General features: G+C 46.8%; 1 protein-coding gene across 1 annotated transcript in view; it reads right to left on the reverse strand.

Annotated features, from left to right (window-relative positions):
• The window catches only part of LOC143301165 (uncharacterized), a 192,097-nt gene that overhangs the window by 119,790 nt on the left and 48,026 nt on the right, over positions 1 to 24,281 (reverse strand). Inside the window, exons 7-8 of the mRNA XM_076615254.1 lie at positions 19,971 to 20,159; positions 6,555 to 6,728 (exon numbers count right to left, since the gene is read on the reverse strand). Coding sequence (XP_076471369.1) covers positions 6,555 to 6,728; positions 19,971 to 20,159 — 363 coding nt within the window. The remainder of the gene's footprint in view (positions 1 to 6,554; positions 6,729 to 19,970; positions 20,160 to 24,281) is intronic.

The raw sequence follows: 24,281 nt of genomic DNA on the forward strand, positions 1-24,281 counted from the left end.
CATGTGGTATGGATTGTAGTGGTCAGTCTGAACAGTGACATGAGGTATGGACTGTAGTGGTCAGTCTGAAGAGTGACATGCTATGGATTGTAGTGGTCAGTCTGAAGAGTGACATGTGGTATGGATTGTAGTGGTCAGTCTGAACAGTGACATGTGGTATGGACTGTAGTGGTCAGTCTGAAGAGTGACATGTGGTATGGATTGTAGTGGTCAGTCTGAAGAGTGACATGTGGTATGGATTGTAGTGGTCAGTCTGAAGAGTGACATGCTATGGATTGTAGTGGTCAGTCTGAACAGTGACGTGGTATGGATTGTAGTGGTCAGTCTGAACAGTGACATGTGGTATGGATTGTAGTGGTCAGTCTGAACAGTGACATAAGGTATGGACTGTAGTGGTCAGTCTGAAGAGTGACATGTGGTATGGATTGTAGTGGTCAGTCTGAACAGTGACATAAGGTATGGACTGTAGTGGTCAGTCTGAAGAGTGACATGTGGTATGGATTGTAGTGGTCAGTCTGAAGAGTGACATGCTATGGATTGTAGTGGTCAGTCTGAACAGTGACATGTGGTATGGATTGTAGTGATCAGTCTGAACAGTGACATGTGGTATGGATTGTAGTGGTCAGTCTGAACAGTGACATGTGGTATGGATTGTAGTGGTCAGTCTGAAGAGTGACATGTGGTATGGATTGTAGTGGTCAGTCTGAAGAGTGACGTGGTATGGACTGTAGTGGTCAGTCTGAACAGTGACATGTGGTATGGATTGTAGTGGTCAGTCTGAACAGTGACATGTGGTATGGATTGTAGTGGTCAGTCTGAAGAGTGACATGTGGTATGGATTGTAGTGATCAGTCTGAAGAGTGACATGTGGTATGGATTGTAGTGGTCAGTCTGAACAGTGACATGTGGTATGGATTGTAGTGGTCAGTCTGAAGAGTGACATGTGGTATGGATTGTAGTGGTCAGTCTGAACAGTGACATGTGGTATGGATTGTAGTGGTCAGTCTGAACAGTGACGTGGTATGGATTGTAGTGGTCAGTCTGAAGAGTGACATGTGGTATGCATTGTAGTGGTCAGTCTGAAGAGTGACATGTGGTATGGATTGTAGTGGTCAGTCTGAACAGTGACATGGTATGGATTGTAGTGGTCAGTCTGAAGAGTGACATGTGGTATGGATTGTAGTGGTCAGTCTGAACAGTGACATGTGGTATGGATTGTAGTGGTCAGTCTGAACAGTGACATGTGGTATGCATTGTAGTGGTCAGTCTGAAGAGTGACATGTGGTATGGATTGTAGTGGTCAGTCTGAACAGTGACATGGTATGGATTGTAGTGGTCAGTCTGAAGAGTGACATGTGGTATGGATTGTAGTGGTCAGTCTGAACAGTGACATGTGGTATGGATTGTAGTGGTCAGTCTGAACAGTGACATGTGGTATGGATTGTAGTGGTCAGTCTGAAAAGTGACGTGGTATGGATTGTAGTGATCAGTCTGAACAGTGACGTGGTATGGATTGTAGTGGTCAGTCTGAAGAGTGACATGTGGTATGGATTGTAGTGGTCAGTCTGAAGAGTGACATGTGGTATGGACTGTAGTGGTCAGTCTGAAGAGTGACATGTGGTATGGATTGTAGTGGTCAGTCTGAACAGTGACATGTGGTATGGATTGTAGTGGTCAGTCTGAAGAGTGACATGTGGTATGGACTGTAGTGGTCAGTCTGAAGAGTGACATGTGGTATGGATTGTAGTGGTCAGTCTGAACAGTGACATGTGGTATGGATTGTAGTGGTCAGTCTGAAGAGTGACATGTGGTATGGACTGTAGTGGTCAGTCTGAAGAGTGACATGTGGTATGGATTGTAGTGGTCAGTCTGAAGAGTGACATGTGGTATGGACTGTAGTGGTCAGTCAAGAGTGACATTTGGTATGGATTGTAGTGGTCAGTCTGGACAGTGACATTTGGTATGGATTGTAGTGGTCAGTCTGAAGAGTGACGTGGTATGGACTGTAGTGGTCAGTCTGAAGAGTGACATGTGGTATGGATTGTAGTGATCAGTCTGAACAGTGACATAAGGTATGGACTGTAGTGGTCAGTCTGAAGAGTGACATGTGGTATGGATTGTAGTGGTCAGTCTGAAGAGTGACATGTGGTATGGATTGTAGTGATCAGTCTGAACAGTGACATGTGGTATGGATTGTAGTGGTCAGTCTGAAGATTGACGTGGTATGGATTGTAGTGGTCAGTCTGAAGAGTGACATGTGGTATGGATTGTAGTGGTCAGTCTGAAGAGTGACATGTGGTATGGATTGTAGTGGTCAGTCTGAAGAGTGACGTGGTATGGATTGTAGTGGTCAGTCTGAACAGTGACGTGGTATGGATTGTAGTGGTCAGTCTGAAAAGTGACGTGGTATGGATTGTAGTGATCAGTCTGAACAGTGACGTGGTATGGATTGTAGTGGTCAGTCTGAAGAGTGACATGTGGTATGGATTGTAGTGGTCAGTCTGAAGAGTGACATGTGGTATGGATTGTAGTGGTCAGTCTGAACAGTGACATGTGGTATGGATTGTAGTGATCAGTCTGAACAGTGACGTGGTATGGATTGTAGTGGTCAGTCTGAAGAGTGACATGTGGTATGGATTGTAGTGGTCAGTCTGAAGAGTGACATGTGGTATGGATTGTAGTGGTCAGTCTGAAGAGTGACATGTGGTATGGATTGTAGTGGTCAGTCTGAAGATTGACGTGGTATGGATTGTAGTGGTCAGTCTGAAGAGTGACATGTGGTATGGATTGTAGTGGTCAGTCTGAAGAGTGACATGTGGTATGGATTGTAGTGGTCAGTCTGAAGAGTGACATGTGGTATGGATTGTAGTGGTCAGTCTGAAGAGTGACATGTGGTATGGATTGTAGTGGTCAGTCTGAAGATTGACATGTGGTATGGATTGTAGTGGTCAGTCTGAACAGTGACATGTGGTATGGACTGTAGTGGTCAGTCTGAAGAGTGACATGTGGTATGGATTGTAGTGGTCAGTCTGAACAGTGACATGGTATGGATTGTAGTGGTCAGTCTGAAGAGTGACATGTGGTATGGATTGTAGTGGTCAGTCTGAAGAGTGACATGTGGTATGGATTGTAGTGGTCAGTCTGAAGAGTGACGTGTGGCATGGATTGTAGTGGTCAGTCTGAAGAGTGACGTGGTATGGATTGTAGTGGTCAGTCTGAAGAGTGACATGTGGTATGGATTGTAGTGGTCAGTCTGAACAGTGACATGGTATGGATTGTAGTGGTCAGTCTGAAGAGTGACATGTGGTATGGATTGTAGTGGTCAGAATTAACAGTGACATGTGGTATGGATTGTAGTGGTCAGTCTGAACAGTGACGTGGTATGGATTGTAGTGGTCAGTCTGAAGAGTGACATGTGGTATGGATTGTAGTGGTCAGTCTGAAGAGTGACATGGTATGGATTGTAGTGGTCAGTCTGAAGAGTGACATGTGGTATGGATTGTACTGGTCAGTCTGAACAGTGACATGTGGTATGGATTGTAGTGGTCAGTCTGAAGAGTGACGTGTGGCATGGATTGTAGTGGTCAGTCTGAAGAGTGACGTGGTATGGATTGTACTGGTCAGTCTGAAGAGTGACGTGGTATGGATTGTAGTGGTCAGTCTGAAGAGTGACGTGTGGCATGGATTGTAGTGGTCAGTCTGAACAGTGACGTGTGGTATGGATTGTAGTGGTCAGTCTGAACAGTGACGTAGTATCTATTGTAGTGGTCAGTCTGAACAGTGACATGTGGTATGGATTGTAGTGGTCAGTCTGAACAGTGACATGTGGTATGGATTGTAGTGGTCAGTCTGAACAGTGACGTGGTATGGATTGTAGTGGTCAGTCTGAACAGTGACATGTGGTATGGATTGTAGTGGTCAGTCTGAAGAGTGACGTGTGGCATGGATTGTAGTGGTCAGTCTGAACAGTGACGTGGTATGGATTGTACTGGTCAGTCTGAAGAGTGACGTGGTATGGATTGTAGTGGTCAGTCTGAAGAGTGACGTGTGGCATGGATTGTAGTGGTCAGTCTGAAGAGTGACATGTGGTATGGATTGTAGTGGTCAGTCTGAAGAGTGACATGTGGTATGGATTGTAGTGGTCAGTCTGAAGAGTGACATGTGGTATGGATTGTAGTGGTCAGTCTGAAGATTGACGTGGTATGGATTGTAGTGGTCAGTCTGAAGAGTGACGTGGTATGGATTGTAGTGGTCAGTCTGAAGAGTGACATGTGGTATGGATTGTAGTGGTCAGTCTGAACAGTGACATGGTATGGATTGTAGTGGTCAGTCTGAAGAGTGACATGTGGTATGGATTGTAGTGGTCAGTGTGAAGAGTGACATGTGGTATGGATTGTAGTGGTCAGTCTGAAGAGTGACGTGTGGCATGGATTGTAGTGGTCAGTCTGAAGAGTGACGTGGTATGGATTGTAGTGGTCAGTCTGAAGAGTGACATGTGGTATGGATTGTAGTGGTCAGTCTGAACAGTGACATGGTATGGATTGTAGTGGTCAGTCTGAAGAGTGACATGTGGTATGGATTGTAGTGGTCAGAATTAACAGTGACATGTGGTATGGATTGTAGTGGTCAGTCTGAACAGTGACGTGGTATGGATTGTAGTGGTCAGTCTGAAGAGTGACATGTGGTATGGATTGTAGTGGTCAGTCTGAAGAGTGACATGGTATGGATTGTAGTGGTCAGTCTGAAGAGTGACATGTGGTATGGATTGTACTGGTCAGTCTGAACAGTGACATGTGGTATGGATTGTAGTGGTCAGTCTGAAGAGTGACGTGTGGCATGGATTGTAGTGGTCAGTCTGAAGAGTGACGTGGTATGGATTGTACTGGTCAGTCTGAAGAGTGACGTGGTATGGATTGTAGTGGTCAGTCTGAAGAGTGACGTGTGGCATGGATTGTAGTGGTCAGTCTGAACAGTGACGTGTGGTATAGATTGTAGTGGTCAGTCTGAACAGTGACGTGGTATGGATTGTAGTGGTCAGTCTGAACAGTGACATGTGGTATGGATTGTAGTGGTCAGTCTGAACAGTGACATGTGGTATGGATTGTAGTGGTCAGTCTGAACAGTGACGTGGTATGGATTGTAGTGGTCAGTCTGAACAGTGACATGTGGTATGGATTGTAGTGGTCAGTCTGAAGAGTGACGTGTGGCATGGATTGTAGTGGTCAGTCTGAACAGTGACGTGGTATGGATTGTACTGGTCAGTCTGAAGAGTGACGTGGTATGGATTGTAGTGGTCAGTCTGAAGAGTGACGTGTGGCATGGATTGTAGTGGTCAGTCTGAACAGTGACGTGTGGTATGGATTGTAGTGGTCAGTCTGAACAGTGACGTGGTATGGATTGTAGTGGTTAGTCTGAACAGTGACATGTGGTATGGATTGTAGTGGTCAGTCTGAAGAGTGACGTGTGGCATGGATTGTAGTGGTCAGTCTGAACAGTGACGTGGTATGGATTGTACTGGTCAGTCTGAAGAGTGACGTGGTATGGATTGTAGTGGTCAGTCTGAAGAGTGACGTGTGGCATGGATTGTAGTGGTCAGTCTGAACAGTGACGTGTGGTATGGATTGTAGTGGTCAGTCTGAACAGTGACGTGGTATGGATTGTAGTGGTCAGTCTGAAGAGTGACGTGTGGTATGGATTGTAGTGGTCAGTCTGAACAGTGACATGTGGTATGGATTGTAGTGGTCAGTCTGAAGAGTGACGTGTGGCATGGATTGTAGTGGTCAGTCTGAACAGTGACGTGTGGTATGGATTGTAGTGGTCAGTCTGAACAGTGACGTGGTATGGATTGTAGTGGTCAGTCAGAAAAAAACAATGGACAGACAAAATTGCAGAATGGACAGGAAACCATTAGTAGAGACCCAGGCTTTGACAACACAACTTCACACCTGGAGGAATCTGGTGAAGAGTTCTGTGAGGCGCCGGAACAACTCTTCACATTGGCAAGGAAGAATAAGGAGACAAAGGAGTCTGAATTTTGATAAATTGAATCACAGCAACAAAAAAACAAACAAACAGTTTGTTTAAGCTTGTAACGCATCTGAAATTGATCAGATTGTGATTTTTAAATATGGTTGTTTATACCGTTTTCACCAGGTCAAACATATTGTAAAGCGGTCAATGCAATCCTAACTTGGTATGCAAATTTCTACAACACTATTTTCGTGAACGTAGTGGTAGATTCTCTCTTGCCTTTCTCTTCATTTTTTGCATCCTCCTCTTTCCCCCTGTCTGTCCATTTCTCCGTTTTAGTGTACATTAGTGAGTAAGACTGTTAAATGATAGAAATGAAAGACCCTTGACTTTGCTGTATTTTGTGACATTTAAGTAACGTTCTCAAATCATTTGATTTGATTAATTTTCTGTGTTTTGACTGATTTTGCTATAAAAAAAGAGAGCCTTCATTACAATGAGACACAAAGGCATCGTGAGAGTTGTCTCTGGCATTATTGCCCTGACACTTGAAATTCACAACTGTCTCCTTTTATTTCTCTCACCTTCACACTGGTTTATCGGAGTCCAGACGGCGTCAGCAGAGCAGGAAGTGAATTGAGCCCCTGTGTTCCTGAATCCTTTACTGCACATGATACTGCACCACGCTGGGTAACTGTGGCCGTTATGACACTCCACAGACCCTCCAGCCACTGCTCCGGGATCTCCGCAGGACACAGCTGTAACCCACACATCATATAGTCTGCACTGTTCAGCAATGGACATTTTCACTGAATGCATACACACACGTGGTCTGCAGTGTTCAGTAATGTACACTTCCACTAAATACAACACACACACACACACACACACACACACACACACCAAGCTGCAGTGTTCAGTAATGTACAGTTCCACTAAATACAATACACACACACACACACACACACACACACACACACACACACACACACACACCAAGCTGCAGTGTTCAGTAATGTACAGTTCCACTAAATACAATACACACACACACACACACACACACACACACACACACACCAAGCTGCAGTGTTCAGTAACGTACAGTTCCACTAAATACAATACACACACCAAGCTGCAATGTTCAGTAATGTACAGTTCCACTAAATACAATACACACACCAAGCTGCAATGTTCAGTAATGTACAGTTCCACTAAATACAATACACACACACCAAGCTGTAGTGTTTAGTAATGTACAGTTCCACTAAATACAATACACACACACCAAGCTGTAGTGTTTAGTAATGTACAGTTCCACTAAATACAATACACACACACCAAGCTGTAGTGTTTAGTAATGTACAGTTCCACTAAATACAATACACACACACCAAGCTGTAGTGTTTAGTAATGTACAGTTCCACTAAATACAATACACACACACCAAGCTGTAGTGTTTAGTAATGTACAGTTCCACTAAATACAATACACACACCAAGCTGTAGTGTTTAGTAATGTACAGTTCCACTAAATGCAATACACACACCATGCTGCAGTGTTCAGTAATGTACAGTTCCACTAAATACAATACACACACACCAAGCTGTAGTGTTTAGTAATGTACAGTTCCACTAAATGCAATACACACACCATGCTGCAGTGTTCAGTAATGTACAGTTCCACTAAATACAATACACACACCAAGCTGCAGTGTTTAGTAATGTACAGTTCCACTAAATGCAATACACACACACACCAAGCTGTAGTGTTTAGTAATGTACAGTTCCACTAAATACAATGTAGCCGGTTGGGCAGGGTTCTTTCACCACGTCAGCACCAGTTTTCGTCAAGGCTTTACACAGGACAAGACGGGGAACATATCGGGACTTGGGTAAAGGGAACAGGAGAGCGGGGGGTTAAAGGGCAAGGGACTGTCCTCGTGAAAGGCGGGAAATAAATAAATAAATGAATGATTACCCCTATCAGGTTGACAGAGGCCCGCACACACACTGCTGTTGCCTGTTCTCTTTTAAAGCTAACTGAGAACTGATGGTATTGGTTCTACAAGGAAAGGGTAGGAGAACTCACTTCGTAAAAACATATCAAGATGCAGCACATCCACCCTACATCATTATTATTTTGCACGTGAAGTTATGATGCTAAAGCTAACACGGGTCATAAACATGCACTCTCTCTCTCTCTCTCTCTCTCTCTCTCTCTCTCTCTCTGCGGGGCAAAGAGAACAATTTCACCCTGTTACAACAACACACACACACCAAGCTGCAATGTTCAGTAATGTACAGTTTCACTAAATACAATACACACACCAAGCTGCAATGTTCAGTAATGTATAGTTCCACTAAATACAATACACACACCAAGCTGCAATGTTCAGTAATGTATAGTTCCACTAAATACAACACACACACACACACACACACACACACACACACACACACACACACCAAGGTGCAGTGTTCATTTATGTACAGTTCCACTAAATACAATACACACACCAAGCTGTAGTGTTCAGTGATGTACAGTTCCACTAAATACAACACACACACACACACACACACACACACACACACACACACACACAAACACACACACACACACCAAGCTGCAATGTTCAGTAATGTATAGTTCCAGTAAATACAACACACACAAACGAATCTGCTGTGTTCAGTAATGTACAGTTCCACTAAATGCAATACACACACACACCAAGCTGCAGTGTTCAGTAATGTACAGTTCCACTAAATACAATACACACACACCAAGCTGTAGTGTTTAGTAATGTACAGTTCCACTAAATGCAATACACAAACCAAGCTGTAGTGTTTAGTAATGTACAGTTCCACTAAATGCAATACACACACCATGCTGCAGTGTTCAGTAATGTACAGTTCCACTAAATGCAATACACACATCAAGCTGCAGTGTTCAGTAATGTACAGTTCCACTAAATACAATACACACACCAAGCTGCAATGTTCAGTAATGTACAGTTCCACTAAATGCAATACACACACCAAGCTGTAGTGTTCAGTAATGTACAGTTCCACTAAATGCAATACACACATCAAGCTGCAGTGTTCAGTAATGTACAGTTCCACTAAATACAATACACACACCAAGCTGCAATGTTCAGTAATGTACAGTTCCACTAAATGCAATACACACACCAAGCTGTAGTGTTTAGTAATGTACAGTTCCACTAAATACAATACACACAAACGAATCTGCTGTGTTCAGTAATGTACAGTTCCACTAAATGCAATACACACACCAAGCTGTAGTGTTTAGTAATGTACAGTTCCACTAAATACAATACACACACCAAGCTGCAGTGTTCAGTAATGTACAGTTCCACTAAATACAATACACACACACGAAGCTGCAGTGTTCAGTAATGTATAGTTCCACTAAATACAACACACACAAACGAATCTGCTGTGTTCAGTAATGTACAGTTCCACTAAATACAATACACACACACCAAGCTGCAGTGTTCAGCAATGTACAGTTCCACTAAATACAATACACACACCAAGCTGCAATGTTCAGTAATGTACAGTTCCACTAAATACAACACACACACACCAAGGTGCAGTGTTCATTTATGTACAGTTCCACTAAATACAATACACACACACCAAGCTGCAATGTTCAGTAATGTGCAGTTCCACTAAACATAATACACACACAAAGCTGCAGTGTTTAGTAATGTACAGTTCCACTAAATACAATACACACACACCAAGATGCAGTGTTTAGTAATGTACAGTTCCACTAAATACAATACACACACACACACACCAAGATATAGTGTTCAGTAATGTGGTGGTGTGTGTCCATCGAGGGTGGTGGTGGGGTGGGGGGGAGGATGCTCATGAATCTATCTGTGAATGCGCAGATGGCTGAATAGTCCAATCTGCGCACGAAATGTTCGCTGACAGTTGGAGCAGACAAAGACAGGCATACCATTGTCAGGGAGCTTGTTTGCCCGTGACTTTCTGGCCTGCCTCTTCTGAACAGCTGCAGCAGTCCGGCTGGCCTCGCACAACTTTGCAAGCACCTCTGTGTCTGGGGTCTTGTCTTGCCACTTGATGTTCAGTAGCTTCCTGAGGCATGTTGTGTGGAAGTGGTTCAGCTTCTTGGCATGTCGTTGGTACACTGTCCAAGTTTCGCAGGCGTACAGTAGTGTGGGGAGAACTACTGCTCTGTAGACCTTTAGCTTGGTCTCAAGACTAATGCCTCTTCTGTTCCAGACATTTGCACTGAGTCTACCAAAAGTTGCGCTTGCTCTTGCAATCCTGACGTTCACTTCATCGTCGATGGTCGCATTTCGTGACAGTGTGCTGCCAAGGTATGTGAACCGCTCCACCGCACTGAGTCTCTGACTGTTGACAGTGATGTTGGGCTCAACGTAGGGTTTCCCTGGGGCTGGCTGATGGAGAACTTCAGTTTTCCTCGTGCTGATGGTAAGGCCGAAGTTCCTGCTGGCAGTGGCAAACTTGTCAACGCTGAGTTGCATGTCAGCTTCAGATCCAGCGTTGAGGGCACAATCATCAGCAAACAAAAAGCCTCTGATGATGTCTGTCATGACCTTCGTTTTTGCTTGAAGCGTTCTGAGGTTAAACAACTTACCATCTGTTCGGTACTTTAGGCCGATTCCAACATCGCCATCTCTGATGGCATCAGTAAGCATTGCAGAGAACATGAGGCTGAACAGCGTTGGAGCCAGGACACAGCCTTGCTTGACACCATTTGTGACAGCAAAAGGAGCAGATGTTTCGCCTTTGTCCTGGACTCGAGCCTGCATGCCTTCATGGAATTGGCTGACCAAGGAAATAAATTTCCGAGGGCATCCGTACTTGGCCATGATCTTCCACAGTCCCTCTCTACTCACGGTGTCGAAGGCCTTAGTGAGGTCGACATAGGTGGAGAACAGATCAGCATTTTGCTCCTGACATTTCTCTTGCAGCTGCCTTGCAGCAAACACCATGTCGGTGGTTCCGCGCTCTTTCCGGAATCCACATTGGCTCTCAGGCAAATGACCTTGGTCAAGGTGTGCTGTGAGGCGGTTTAGTAGGATCCTGGCAAGTATCTTGCCTGCGATGGACAGCAAGGAAATGCCCCGATGGTTATCACAGGCTTGCCGGTTCCCCTTTCGCTTGTACAAGTGAATGATAGATGCATCTTTGAAATCCTGGGGGATCGTCTCTTCTTTCCACATGAGTGAGTACAGCTGATGGAGCTTCTCAGTCAGCACAGTGCCTCCATCCTTGTAGACCTCTGCTGGTATGGAGTCTGAGCCAGGTGCTTTGCCACTGGATAGCAGACGGATTGCTTTCTGGGTCTCAAGAGGTGTTGGCGGATCGTCCAGTGCTTCGTTGGTGGGGACTTGTGGGAGACGGTCTATGGCTTCATCATTTATGGAGGAAGGGCGATTTAAGACACTGTTGAAGTGCTCAGCCCAGCGTTCGAGAATTTTCTCCTTCTCGGTGATCAAGGTATTCCCATCTGCACTGAGGAGGGGGGATGATCCTGAGGATGTGGGGCCGTAGACTTCTTTTAAGGCATCATAGAACCTCTTCATATCGTGCCTGTCAGCATATCCCTGGATCTCATCAGCTTTGTCACTCAGCCACTTATCCTGCATCTGGCGTAACTTTTGCTGAACAGTCCTGCGGATGGCATCGTACACATCCTTTTTTGATGTGGACTTTGGGTTGCTCAGGTAGGTTTGATGCAGACGGCGTTTCTCATCCAGAAGCTGCTTGATTTCATCACAGTTTTCATCAAACCAGTCTTTGTGCTTTCTGGACATGGGTCCCAGGGTCTCTGAAGCTGTACTATAGATCAGCTCACGCAGGGTCCTCCAGTCAGACTCCACGTTCTGGTTGTCCAGAGAGGCGGATTCCAGACGATCTTCCAGCAGCTCCACAAAGGACTGTTTGATGGTGATGTTTTTCAGCTTAGCGATGTTGAGCCGTTTTGGAGCCTTCTGGCCTTGGGGGCGTCTCTTGGGCTGGATTCGAATATTCAGCTTCGAGACTACAAGGCGATGGTCTGTCCAACACTCGGCGCCGCACATGGTCTTTGTTACACGTACATCTTGCCTATCCCTTTTCCTGACGATGACATAATCGATGAGATGCCAATGCTTTGAGCGAGGGTGCATCCATGACGTCCTGTTACGGGTAGGGAGGCAGAAAACTGTGTTGGTTATCAGCAGTTCGTGCTCTGCACAAGTCTGAAGCAAAAGCAATCCATTTGGGTTGCAGTGGCCCACACCGTGCTTTCCAATCACTCCATCCCAGGAGATGTAGTCAGAGCAAACTCTAGCATTGAAGTCCCCAAGAATGATGAGCTTGTCTGCTTTAGGGATAGCAGCAATGACAGAGTGAAGGTCCTCGTAGAACTTCGCCTTCACTTCATCCGGGTTGGTCATGGTTGGGGCGTAGGCACTGACAATGGTGAGGTGCTTCTGGCCAGATGCCAGTGGGAGTTTCATGGTCATAAGCCTATCGTTGACTCCCTTTGGGATTCCAGCTAGCTTGCTGACAAGTGCTGTTTTTACTGCAAAACCAACGCCAGCCTCACGTCGCTCTTCGCTTCCTCGTCCACTCCAGAAGAAGGTGTAACCAGATCCCCGTTCACAGAGCTCGCCTTCACCTGCAAGCCGAGTCTCACTCAAGGCTGCGATGTCAATGTTGTATCTGGCGAGTTCGGATGCAACTAGTGCCGTTCTCCTTTGGGGTCTGTCCACGTTATCTCTGTCCAGGAGAGTCCTTATGTTCCAAGCACCAATGGTGAGAGGAACAATTCTTTTTTTTTTTTTCTTTTCTTTCTTGTTGTTTCGACCGCTGATGTAGGGTCCCCGCCAGCCGCGGTATGCTGGCCAGGGTGATATGGAGCAGGCAATTTTTAGGGCACCTTTTCTAGCCCCTTCCTCATGCCAGGGAGGTGAGCAGTGCATTCCTAAAGAGGGCTGCTCAGACGCTCAGACGGCTGCCAAGCTCCATCGCTGCTCCTGTCGACGAAGAACGACCCTATGGCCTGAGCCGCCTGCGTGCAGGTCTGTGACTGCGACTGCCAGTGTACCCACACCTGTCGTTTCGTCGCTCGCCTGTCGCCACAGGACTTGGGGGTGATGAAATGATGAAGGATGAAAGGTCATTTTGGATGACTGATGACTTGCGCGATGAGTTTGTTTAAAGTGAAGAGGAGTTGCGCAACGTCAACCTCACTCTCTCGTCCGGGTCCACCAATTTCCAGTGGCAAGACTAAGTCGAGACGACTGGAGGATGAGCACGGATGCAGTGGATGACCAAGATATCCTTTCGGTGTCTCATCTTGCTCTCTGCACACCACAGTGCGTTGCTGTAACCGCCTTCCTCTCCGTTGAACCGATAGGTTTCTTCCGCAGATTCTGCCGGATCCAGACTTCGCATGCATGGGTAGACACACCCCGGGGACCAACTGCGTGTGGCATGCACACAGCACAGTGGAGCTAGATGGCCGTCGGTGGCTCTCCTGAGCCAACGCCCTTTTATGGATCTCCATAAGGGTGTCTAGCCACCCGCCTCACCAGTCCCGGAAGGGAGCGGTGGGAGTGCCGGTTTAGTCGCCGGCAACCCGACCCTGAACAGGTTGTACTGGATTACAGGTTACCAGTAGCAGATCTAATGACCTGAGCTGTACAGTTCCACTAAATGCAATACACAGACCAAGCTATAGTGTTCAGTAATGTGCAGTTCCACTAAACGTAATACACACACAAAGCTGCAGTGTTTAGTAATGTACAGTTCCACTAAATACAATACACACACACCAAGATGCAGTGTTTAGTCATGTACAGTTCCACTAAATGCAATATACACACACACCAAGCTGTAGTGTTCGGTAATGTATAGTTCCACTAAATGCAATACACTGACCAAGCTGTAGTGTTCAGTAATGTATAGTTCCACTAAATGCAATACACTGACCAAGCTGTAGTGTTCAGTAATGTATAGTTCCACTAAATGCAATACGCACACCAAGCTGCAGTGTTTAGTAATGTGATGATGATGGAGTCTCCCGTCGGACCAACGGATGAGTAGGCAGGCAGGCTTATCTGTCAGTGTGTGTCCTCATATGGGAGAAGAGGCCGATTCTGGATGCGCAGCACTTCCCATAGGTGTTGCAAGGGAAAACGTCTTCAGAAGTTGAGCCCTGCTTCCTTCGCTCACGCTTCTCCTTAATGGCCAGTGTTCTCTTGTTTTCAAATGTCTTCATGCCACTAGAGCACTGCATCCTCCAGCGACAGCAGTCAAGGGCATCAGTTTCCCAGGAAGCGATGTCTATGTCACAGGCTTTGAGGTTTGTCTTCAAGGTGTCTTTGAAGCGCTTGCAGGGTCTTTGAAGTTTGTGGTGGCCTTCCTTCAGCTGGCCATACAAAAGCATCTTCGGGATCCTGCTGTCTGTCATGCGGAAAACGTGTCCTGTCCAGCGTAGCTGGCACTGGATCAGCAGGCTTTCGATGCTGGGCAGGCTGCTCCTCTCTAGGACCTGGAGGTTGGAGACCCTGTCTTGCCACTTTATGCCAAGGATCTTTAGTAGGCATCTGTGGTGAAACTGCTCAAGTTGTTGAATGTGACGGCGATACGTCGTCCATGTTTCACAGCAGTACAACGTCAGCACAACAGCTCTGTAGGTTTTAATTTTGGTACTGGGCCTGATACCTTTGTTGTTCCACAGCCTGTTGCTGAGTCTGCCAAAGGTTGATCTGGCCTTGGCGACGTGCAGTGTCACTTCTCCATCAAGGGCTCCATTGCTGCATAGGGTGCTGCCCAGGTAGTAAAACTTGTCGACTGACTTGATCCCTGTGTCATCGATCTTGATTGCAGGTCGGGCGGGAGGCAATGGCGTTCTGTGAGCTAGCTGCTTGGTACATGGACTCTGTCTCCCTGAGGCTGATGGTGAGTCCAAACCGCCTGTAGGAGGTTGATAACCTGTCCATAATGAACTGCATGTCCTCATGGGTGAGTGCAGCAAGCGCGCAGTCATCTGTGAAGAGGAACTATCTCAACAGTGCCTAAAACACCCTGGACCTGGCGTGGAGTCGCCGTAAGATGAAAAGTTTGCCATCTGTGCAAAACTGAATATAGATGCCCCGGTCACAGTCTTGGAAGGCGTCAATCAGCATGGCAGAGAAGAGAATGGAGAACAGTGTGGGTGCCAGGACGCAGCCCTGCTTCACTGCATTTACCACAGGGAACGGATCCGACATGTCAGTATTTTCCTGTGCTTTCGCCTGCATGCCATTATGGAATGACACAATCAGCTGGATTAGGTTCTCTTGGCAGCCAAACTTTAGGAGGATCTTCCACAGACCACAGCGGTTCACAGTGTCAAAGGCCTTAGTCAAGTCTACAAAGACCATGTGGAGCTCCTTGCTCTCCTCACGGCACTTCTCTTGCATCTGGCGTACGGCAAACACCATGTCACATGTTCCCCTGCCTGAGCGGAAGCCGCACTGTGCTTCAGGGATGACTGTGTTGGAGACATGGTTAACCAGTCTGTTCAGTACGATGTGGGCGAAGATCTTGCCGGCGATGCAGAGAGAGATTCCACAGTGGTTATTGCAGGATGTTTTGTCTCCCTTCCGTTTGTAGATGTGGACAATTGAAGCATCCTTGAAATCCTGGGGGACCTCCCCTCTCTCCCAGATAGACTGGAACAGGGCGGTCAGCTTATCTGTCAGCACCTCGCCTCCATACTTTTAGATGTCAGCCTGGATTCCATCCGCTCTTGGTGCTTTTCCTGACATTGTCAACTTCAGGGCCTTCCGGGTCTCAGCCTTAGTGGGAGGGGCAGCTAGCGAGTCATTGACTGGTAGCTGTGGGAGGGCTGCAATTACCTCGTCAGATACAGATGAGTCCCTGTTGAGGAGGGTGTTGAGTACTCTGCCCAGCGAGCAAGGATGTCTTTCTTGTCTGTCAGGAGGATGGTCTGGTCCAAGGCTCGGACAGGGGTTGATCATGTGACTCTCGGCCCATACACAGCTCAAAGACCATTATGGAAGGTCTTCATGTCATGAACATCAGCAGCGGACTGAAGCTCTTCAGACTTTCTCTCCCACCAGGTGTTCTTCATCTCACGCAGCCTCTTCTATACGAGTTGCTTGATTTGCAAGAACTGGTTCTTCTTCCCCTGGCAGTCTTTATCAGAAATGTGATCCTGATGCTGTATATGCAGTGTGTTCAGGAGCTTGGAGATTCCAGAGTCGTTCTCGTCAAACCAGTCTTTGTGGTTCCTCTGTACAAAGCCAAGTGTCAGCTGCTGCTGTGTACACAGCATCTCTAAAGGTGCTCCATACCTCTTCTACATCAGTTAATCCTCTGCTGGTATGGAGTCTGAGCCAGGTGCTTTGCCACTGGATAGCAGACAGATTGCTTTCTGGGTTTCAAGAAGTGTTAGCAGATCGTCCAGTGCTTCATTGATGGGGACTTGTGGGAGACGGTTTAGGGCTTCATCATTTATGGAGGAAGGGCTATTTAAGACCTTGTCGAGGTGCTCCATACTGTGCTCTAGACGTTTGAAAACAAGAGAACGTTGGCCATTCAGGAGAAGCGTGAGCGAAGGAAGCAGGGCTCAACTTCTGGAGACGTTTTCCCTTGCAACACCTGTGGGAAGTGCTGCGCATCCAGAATCGCCCTCTTCTCCTATATGAGGACACACAGAGATAAGCCTGCCTACCTGCTCATCCGTCGGTCCAACGGGAAACTCCATACCTTTTAAAGGAAGGTCAGTTTGAACAGCAAGTGACAACTGTTTCGCATTCTGTAGTGCTCATCGGACTTGCTACCCACTCTGGACTGCAAACTAGAGAGAAATCACTACTAAAAGAAAGAGAATTTCCCAATTGCTCGGCAGGGACCTCTTTTCAACAGAAGAAATGTCTCTAAAAAACCAACATAGCAGAACATGCAAAGTTAAAACCAGGAATATGGATAAAACAGACTTTCAAACATTGTCTTAAAAACTGCATACAGAAGATTACGAGACACGGCTTGTGGGGGCCAGTATCAAGGGATCAAAATCCAAAGGAGACAAAAATAAACACTTGTTAGTCAATCCCAAGAATAAAAACTGGACACTGCACCATGACCTGTTCGGCTCACTGGATGATGCAAGGTACGCCATTACAGATCAAAATTGACCATAAATCCAGGCCCAGATGTCTTCCAATTGCTCTGCAGTATCTATCTATCTATCTATCTATATTAGAGAGAGAGAGTGAGAGAGATGTGTGTGTGTGTGTGTGTGTGTGTGTGTGTGTGTGTGTGTGTGTGTGTTAAATCTTAATGTTGGTATTTTCTTGACAACTATAAGTGCCATAGATAATTACCCTGGTAGGCTGGTAGGTATGATTAAAACCTTAAAAGCCATCCCCATTATGATGAATTGTAAACAGAATGAGAAGAAATAGGTGAAAGCATTATTTGGCAAAATAGAAAAAGCTAGTTATAGACCATAATATGCATTCACTTTTAATCAAACATGGTCTTGTGACTTGGTTACGGGTATAGCATGATCCCTAATCCCTATATAAAATCAAAATCAGATAAGATAAGAATAACTTTAATATCTCAAATTAGAGTAATCTGGTCAGGTGCATTATCACAACACTGACAAGTACACAACGTGGAAACCATGACTGTGAAAAAAGCACTTTTTAAAAATAAAATAAAAACCACAGCTATTAAGAATATAACGAAGACACAAGTGTAAAAATATTACATACACCATTTCATACATTCATTCCACACATTGCAGGTAATATTTTAAATGTAAAAGCAGAAAGAATTAATAAAAATTACTGTGAATATAATTATGAGCATAACATACTATATTGCACACTGATTACAGATAAGGTAAGATTAGATAAGAATAACTTTATTATATCACAAGAAATACTGCGTGAGGTGTGACAAAACACAACCAGACAATCAGCCAACACACACACACACACACACACACACACACACACACACACACACACACACGGAAACAACACTGAACGTTACTTGATTAAACAGGAGTAATGAACATACCAGTTTTCAAATAAAAGCATATTCACTTTCAAAACATTTGAATTACAGGCTGTGGCTGTAAGCAGGCTCAGCCAGGTGGGAAAACGACCAGTCATCACCTGCAGTGACTATATGCAAGTTAAGCCGACTGCATTGACGCAAGCGTGGACTGTGAAGCGAATCGTCCCCAATCAGGCTAAATCTGATTAGAATTGTGTTTGTTTCAAGGTGTTCAATGATAGATTTCTAAATCTATATAGGCACTGATAACAGAAAAATCAACCGTTCAAAGCGCATCAGAACGACCCAAGGCACAAGCTAAGAAAATGCCCTTGCTAACGCAAAAAGAAAGATACAGAAGAAACTTTACGAGATGCAGACAGCTGGTTTAGCAAGAAGGCGGATGAAATCCTGCGCTACGCAGACAGCCACTACACAAAGCGCTTCTAAGATCCGCTTAAAGCTGTATACGGACCCCAGTCCTCCGGCTCCTCACCCCTCCTCAATGCAGATGGGATGCAGCTACTGGAGTGGTGGGCTGAGCACTTCAATAACCTCAACGAGGCCTCACCTCAAGGGCTCGCCTGCCCCAGGTAGAGATCAACAAGGACCTCGACGCCCTCCCCACAAAAGATGAAGTCAGGAAGGCAGTGAAGCATCTCTCCTGTGGCAAAGAGCCAGGATCTGATGCAATACCTGCTGAGGTATACAAAGCAGGAGGCCCTGCCATGATGCAAAAGCTGACCGAACTCTTTCAGTCCATGTGGAACGAGGGACAAATCCCACAAGACTGCGAAGAAGGAATCCACATCAGGTACAGGACTGACGGCAGGTTGTTCAACCTCAGGTGTCTGCAGGCTGTTACAAAGGTGAAAGAGACTGTCATCAGAGACTTCGTGTTTGATGATGACTGCATACTCAACACCAGCAATGAGCAGAAGATGCAGTGTGAAATCGACTGCTTCTCACAAGCCTTTGACAGACCAAAGTTATGTAGCAGCCTGCCCCAGAGAAGTCATACCAGGAGCCGTGTATCACAGTGAAGTGGCAGAACCTCCAAGTAGTTGACAACTTCACCTACCTGTGCAACACGCATAGACGCTGAGGTAAACAACAGGATCGCCAAAACCAGCGCCACCTTTGGGAGACTCGGTGCAAATGTCTGGGAAGAGAGGAGTCAGCCCTACCACCAAGCTGAAGGTCTACTGTGCAGTGGTCCTTACCATCCTCCTTTACGCCAGCAAGACCTGCACTGTCTACAGCAGACACGCCAAACAGCTCAACCGCTTCCACCTGAGCTGTCTCTGCAGACTCCTCCACATCAGGTGGCAGGACAAATTCCTGGAACAAGCTGGCCTCTGCAGCGCCTACATCCTCCTGCAAAAAGCCCAAGCCAGGTGGGCTGGACATGCCTAAGCACCTGCTGTGCGGAGAACTATGTTCAGTTGGAGGGCAGAAGAAACGCCAAAAAAACTGCGTCAAAGTGTCCTTCAAAGACCTGGGCGTCAACATCACTACAGGAACCTGTGCAGCTGAAGCCAGGCACATCACTGATGTGCAACGAAAGCGTGCTGTGCGCAAGGCCCGAGCAGCATCCACCGCCACGACAGCACCCATTCACTTGTGCCCCACATGTGGGCGAGACTTCAGGGCCCGGATTGGCCTCATCAGTCGTCTACAGACCCACAGCCACCAATCTTCCATCGATTCCGAAGGACGAACATAGTGTGTGTCTGTGTGTCTGTGTGTGTGAATAAACCTGTGGCTCACCAGTTGATAATAGTGCACAAACATTTGGGAAGTAAAGGAAATTTTAGATTTGATGAGTTATTATTCAGCACAGACTTACCCTTATGCAATATTGTTAGTGTTGATGTATAGTTGGATTTTACCACGCGTAAAGAGACTTACGTGAACAGGTGGGGAAAGGGTGACTCCATCTTTTATCTTTCTGGCAGGTGAGTGTTCTGCTCCCTGTGAGGATGTAGCCCTTGTGGCAGGAGAAGTCACACTGGGAGCCAAACTGGTTCTCCTCTGGGGCTCCACTGCAGAGAGGACGTTGTCCGTTTCTTGGTCTTCGCGCATATGAGCATCGTACCACTGGAATTTGTCAGTCAGATGCAGTCATGAACAAGCGACATCTCTCTCTCTCTCTCTCTCTCTCTCTATATATATATATATATATATATATATATATATACACACATACATATATCTCAAAGACAGAACTGACAAACATATACAAAAACCATGGTGTCTATTTCATTCATACCACATCAGGAAAGCGTTCCAACTCCCAAGAAAGAAGGGAACCAAGCAGAAGCCAGCAAAATGCAAGCTGTTTCACTGAAGTGTGAAGTTCCTGGGTCACACTGTGTCAGCTGATGGTTACAAAATGCAAGCTGTTTCGCTGAAGTGTGAAGTTCCTGGTCACATTGTGTCAGCTGATGGTTACAAAATGCAAGCTGTTTCGCTGAAGTGTGAAGTTCCTGGGTCACACTGTGTCAGCTGATGGTTACAAAATTGACAAAAGCAGACAAAGAGGCAGTAGAAGCTCTGAGAAACCAGCGTCCACAAACGACTGGTGAGGTCAAGCGTCTTTTGGGATTTGGGGGCTACTTCAGAAAGTACATTGCTGATTTCTTCTGACGGGCCAGAAAACTCTTCCAGCTGCTCCAGGTGAAAGGAAAAGTAACGGCCAAGAAGAATGGGCAGGTGTCACTGAAAACACCTGACACTTGGACACAAGAAGACACTGGCATACTGAATGATGTCATTGACTGTCTGCTGTCATATCCAGTTACGGCCTACCCTGATTCAGTAAAGAATTTTCCATTCACGTGGATGCATCACAAGGTGGCCTTGGCGCGATCTTGTGTCAGAAGCAGGTGGACGGTCGACAGGCAGTCATAGCTTATGGATCGCAAAGCCTCACATCAGCAGAAAAAAACTACCACATCCACTCAGGTAAACTGGAGTTTCTGGCTCTCAAGTGGGCAGTCGCGGACAGATTTCAGGACTATCTTTATCATGCACCTCACTCTACAGTGTTCAGGGACAACAACCCCCCGACGTACGTACTTACCACAGCGCGCCTAGATGCGGCGAGACACCGTTGGGTTGCAGAACTTGCTGACATCAATTTCAACATCCACTACAAACCTGGACACTTGAACAGGAATGCAGGTGGACTGTCTTGAATGCCTCTGAATCAGGAACACACAGAACAAAATGGGCACAGAGGTACTACAGGCAGTGGTGGAAGCAAGTAAGTGGCAGCAGAAAGGGGAAGCACCGTGGATATGTTCACTGTCATGCGATGCAGCACTCCTCAGCGAGATGGAATGCCCCACTGCCCAGGGAATCAGTTTATCCCAACTGCAGATGGCACAGCTGCAGGATGATATCATAGGACCAATCCTGAAAGCAAAGAGAAGGGAATCTAGAGTATTACCAGATGGACCTCCAGCAATGTCGGTCTTGAAGAGACAGTTTGACAGACTCAAGATAAAAAGGTGGTCTTCTGGTGATGAAGATGTCAGACCCTGAAGACGGAACAAGAGAACAGCTAGTCCTCCCAGAGAAGTTCAGACCCAAAGTACTGAAACTGCTCCATGATGACATGGAACATATGGGAGTGGAGAAGACGACAGCACTGGCACAACAGCAGTTCTTCTGGCCATACATGGCGGTAGAAATAGAACACTATGTGACAAAGAAATGCATGTGCTTCTTACACTTGGAGAGCAGTAGTGGCGGATTCAAGTACATCCTGGTCATTGTGGACCACTTCACATGATTTGCTCAGGCTTACCCAACCCGAAACAAGGCAGGGAAGACGGTGGCTGAGAAGTTATTCAATGACTTCATTCCACAATTTGGCCTGCCAGCAAGGATCCACCATGACCAAGGGGGAGAATTTGAAAACAAGCTTCTCCAAGAACTGTACAAGCTGTGTGGAATCACATCATCTCGCACCACGCCCTACCACCCTCAGGGAAATGGACAGGTGGAACGCTTCGACAGGCCGTTACTGTCTATGTTGAAGACCCTGGAGAAGGATCACAAGAATCGCTGGCACCTTCATGTAAACAAACTAGTCCATGCATACAACTGTATGAAGAACGAAGCAATGGGATTCTCTCCTTTCTTCTTACTCTTTGGGCGAACACCGCGGCTGCTAGTGGATCTTACCTTTGGACTACAAAGCCAGGGTCAGACTCAGCATTCAGGATTAACGGCATATGCAGAAGACTCAGGGAAGGTTCTAAAGGAGGCACATGCCAAGGCCAGAGATACAGCAACAAGGGAAGCTAAACAGAACGAAAAACAAGTCTGAACCCGCCCTTACCAACAGTGACCCCACTCTGATGATTCCTCGGGACAGCATCCCAGGGGATGGTGCTGCTGCACCACAGGTGGAGGCAGGTATTCCCTCCTCATGCCCTGCACTCCACCCATTACCATGGCTATACCCAGCACTCCACCATTACCATGGCTATACCCTGCACTCCACCCATTACCATGGCTATACCCAGCACTCCACCCATTACCATGGCTATACCCTGTACTCCACCCATTACCATGGCTATACCCTGCACTCCACCCATTACCATGGCTATACCCAGCACTCCACCCATTACCATGGCTATACCCAGCACTCCACCCATTACCATGGCTATACCCTGTACTCCACCCATTACCATGGCTATACCCTGCACTCCACCCATTACCATGGCTATACCCAGCACTCCACCCATTACCATGGCTATACCCTGTACTCCACCCATTACCATGGCTATACCCTGCACTCCAACCATTACCATGGCTATACTCTGCACTCCACCATTACCATGGCTATACCCAGCACTCCACCCATTACCATGGCTATACCCTGTACTCCACCCATTACCATGGCTATACCCTGCACTCCAACCATTACCATGGCTATACCCAGCACTCCACCCATTACCATGGCTATACCCAGCACTCCACCATTACCATGGCTATACCCTGCACTTCACCCATTACCATGGCTATACCCTGCACTCCACCCATTACCATGGCTATACCCTGCACTCCACCCATTACCATGGCTATACCCTGCACTCCACCCATTACCATGGCTATACCCTGCACTCCACCCATTACCATGGCTATACCCTGCACTCCAACCATTACCATGGCTATCACCCTGCACTCCAACCATTACCATGGCTATCACCCTGCACTCCACCCATTACCATGGCTATACCCTGCACTCCACCCATTACCATGGCTATACCCTGCACTCCACCCATTACCATGGCTATACCCTGCACTCCACCCATTACCATGGCTATACCCTGCACTCCACCATTACCATGGCTATACCCTGCACTCCACCCATTACCATGGCTATACCCTGCACTCCACCCATTACCATGGCTATACCCTGCACTCCAACCATTACCATGGCTATACCACTATACCCTGCACTCCACCCATTACCATGGCTATACCCTGCACTCCAACCATTACCATGGCTATCACTCTGCACTCCACCCATTACCATGGCTATACCCTGCACTCCACCCTGCACTCCACCCATTACCATGGCTATACCCTGCACTCCACCATTACCATGGCTATACCCTGCACTCCACCCATTACCATGGCTATACCCTGCACTCCACCCTGCACTCCACCCATTACCATGGCTATACCCTGCACTCCACCCATTACCATGGCTATACCCTGCACTCCACCCTGCACTCCACCCATTACCATGGCTATACCCTGCACTCCACCATTACCATGGCTATACCCTGCACTTCACCCATTACCATGGCTATACCCTGCACTCCACCCATTACCATGGCTATACCCAGCACTCCACCATTACCATGGCTATACCCTGCACTCCACCCATTACCATGGCTATACCCTGTACTCCACCCATTACCATGGCTATACCCTGCACTCCACCCATTACCATGGCTATACCCAGCACTCCACCCATTACCATGGCTATACCCTGCACTCCACCCTGCACTTCACCCATTACCATGGCTATACCCTGCACTTCACCCATTACCATGGCTATACCCTGCACTCCACCCTGCACTTCACCCATTACCATGGCTATACCCTGCACTTCACCCATTACCATGGCTATACCCAGCACTCCACCATTACCATGGCTATACCCAGCACTCCACCCTGCACTTCACCCATTACCAT

This window comes from Babylonia areolata, chromosome 27 (assembly GCF_041734735.1).
Source record: "Babylonia areolata isolate BAREFJ2019XMU chromosome 27, ASM4173473v1, whole genome shotgun sequence".
NCBI lineage: Eukaryota > Metazoa > Mollusca > Gastropoda > Neogastropoda > Buccinidae > Babylonia > Babylonia areolata.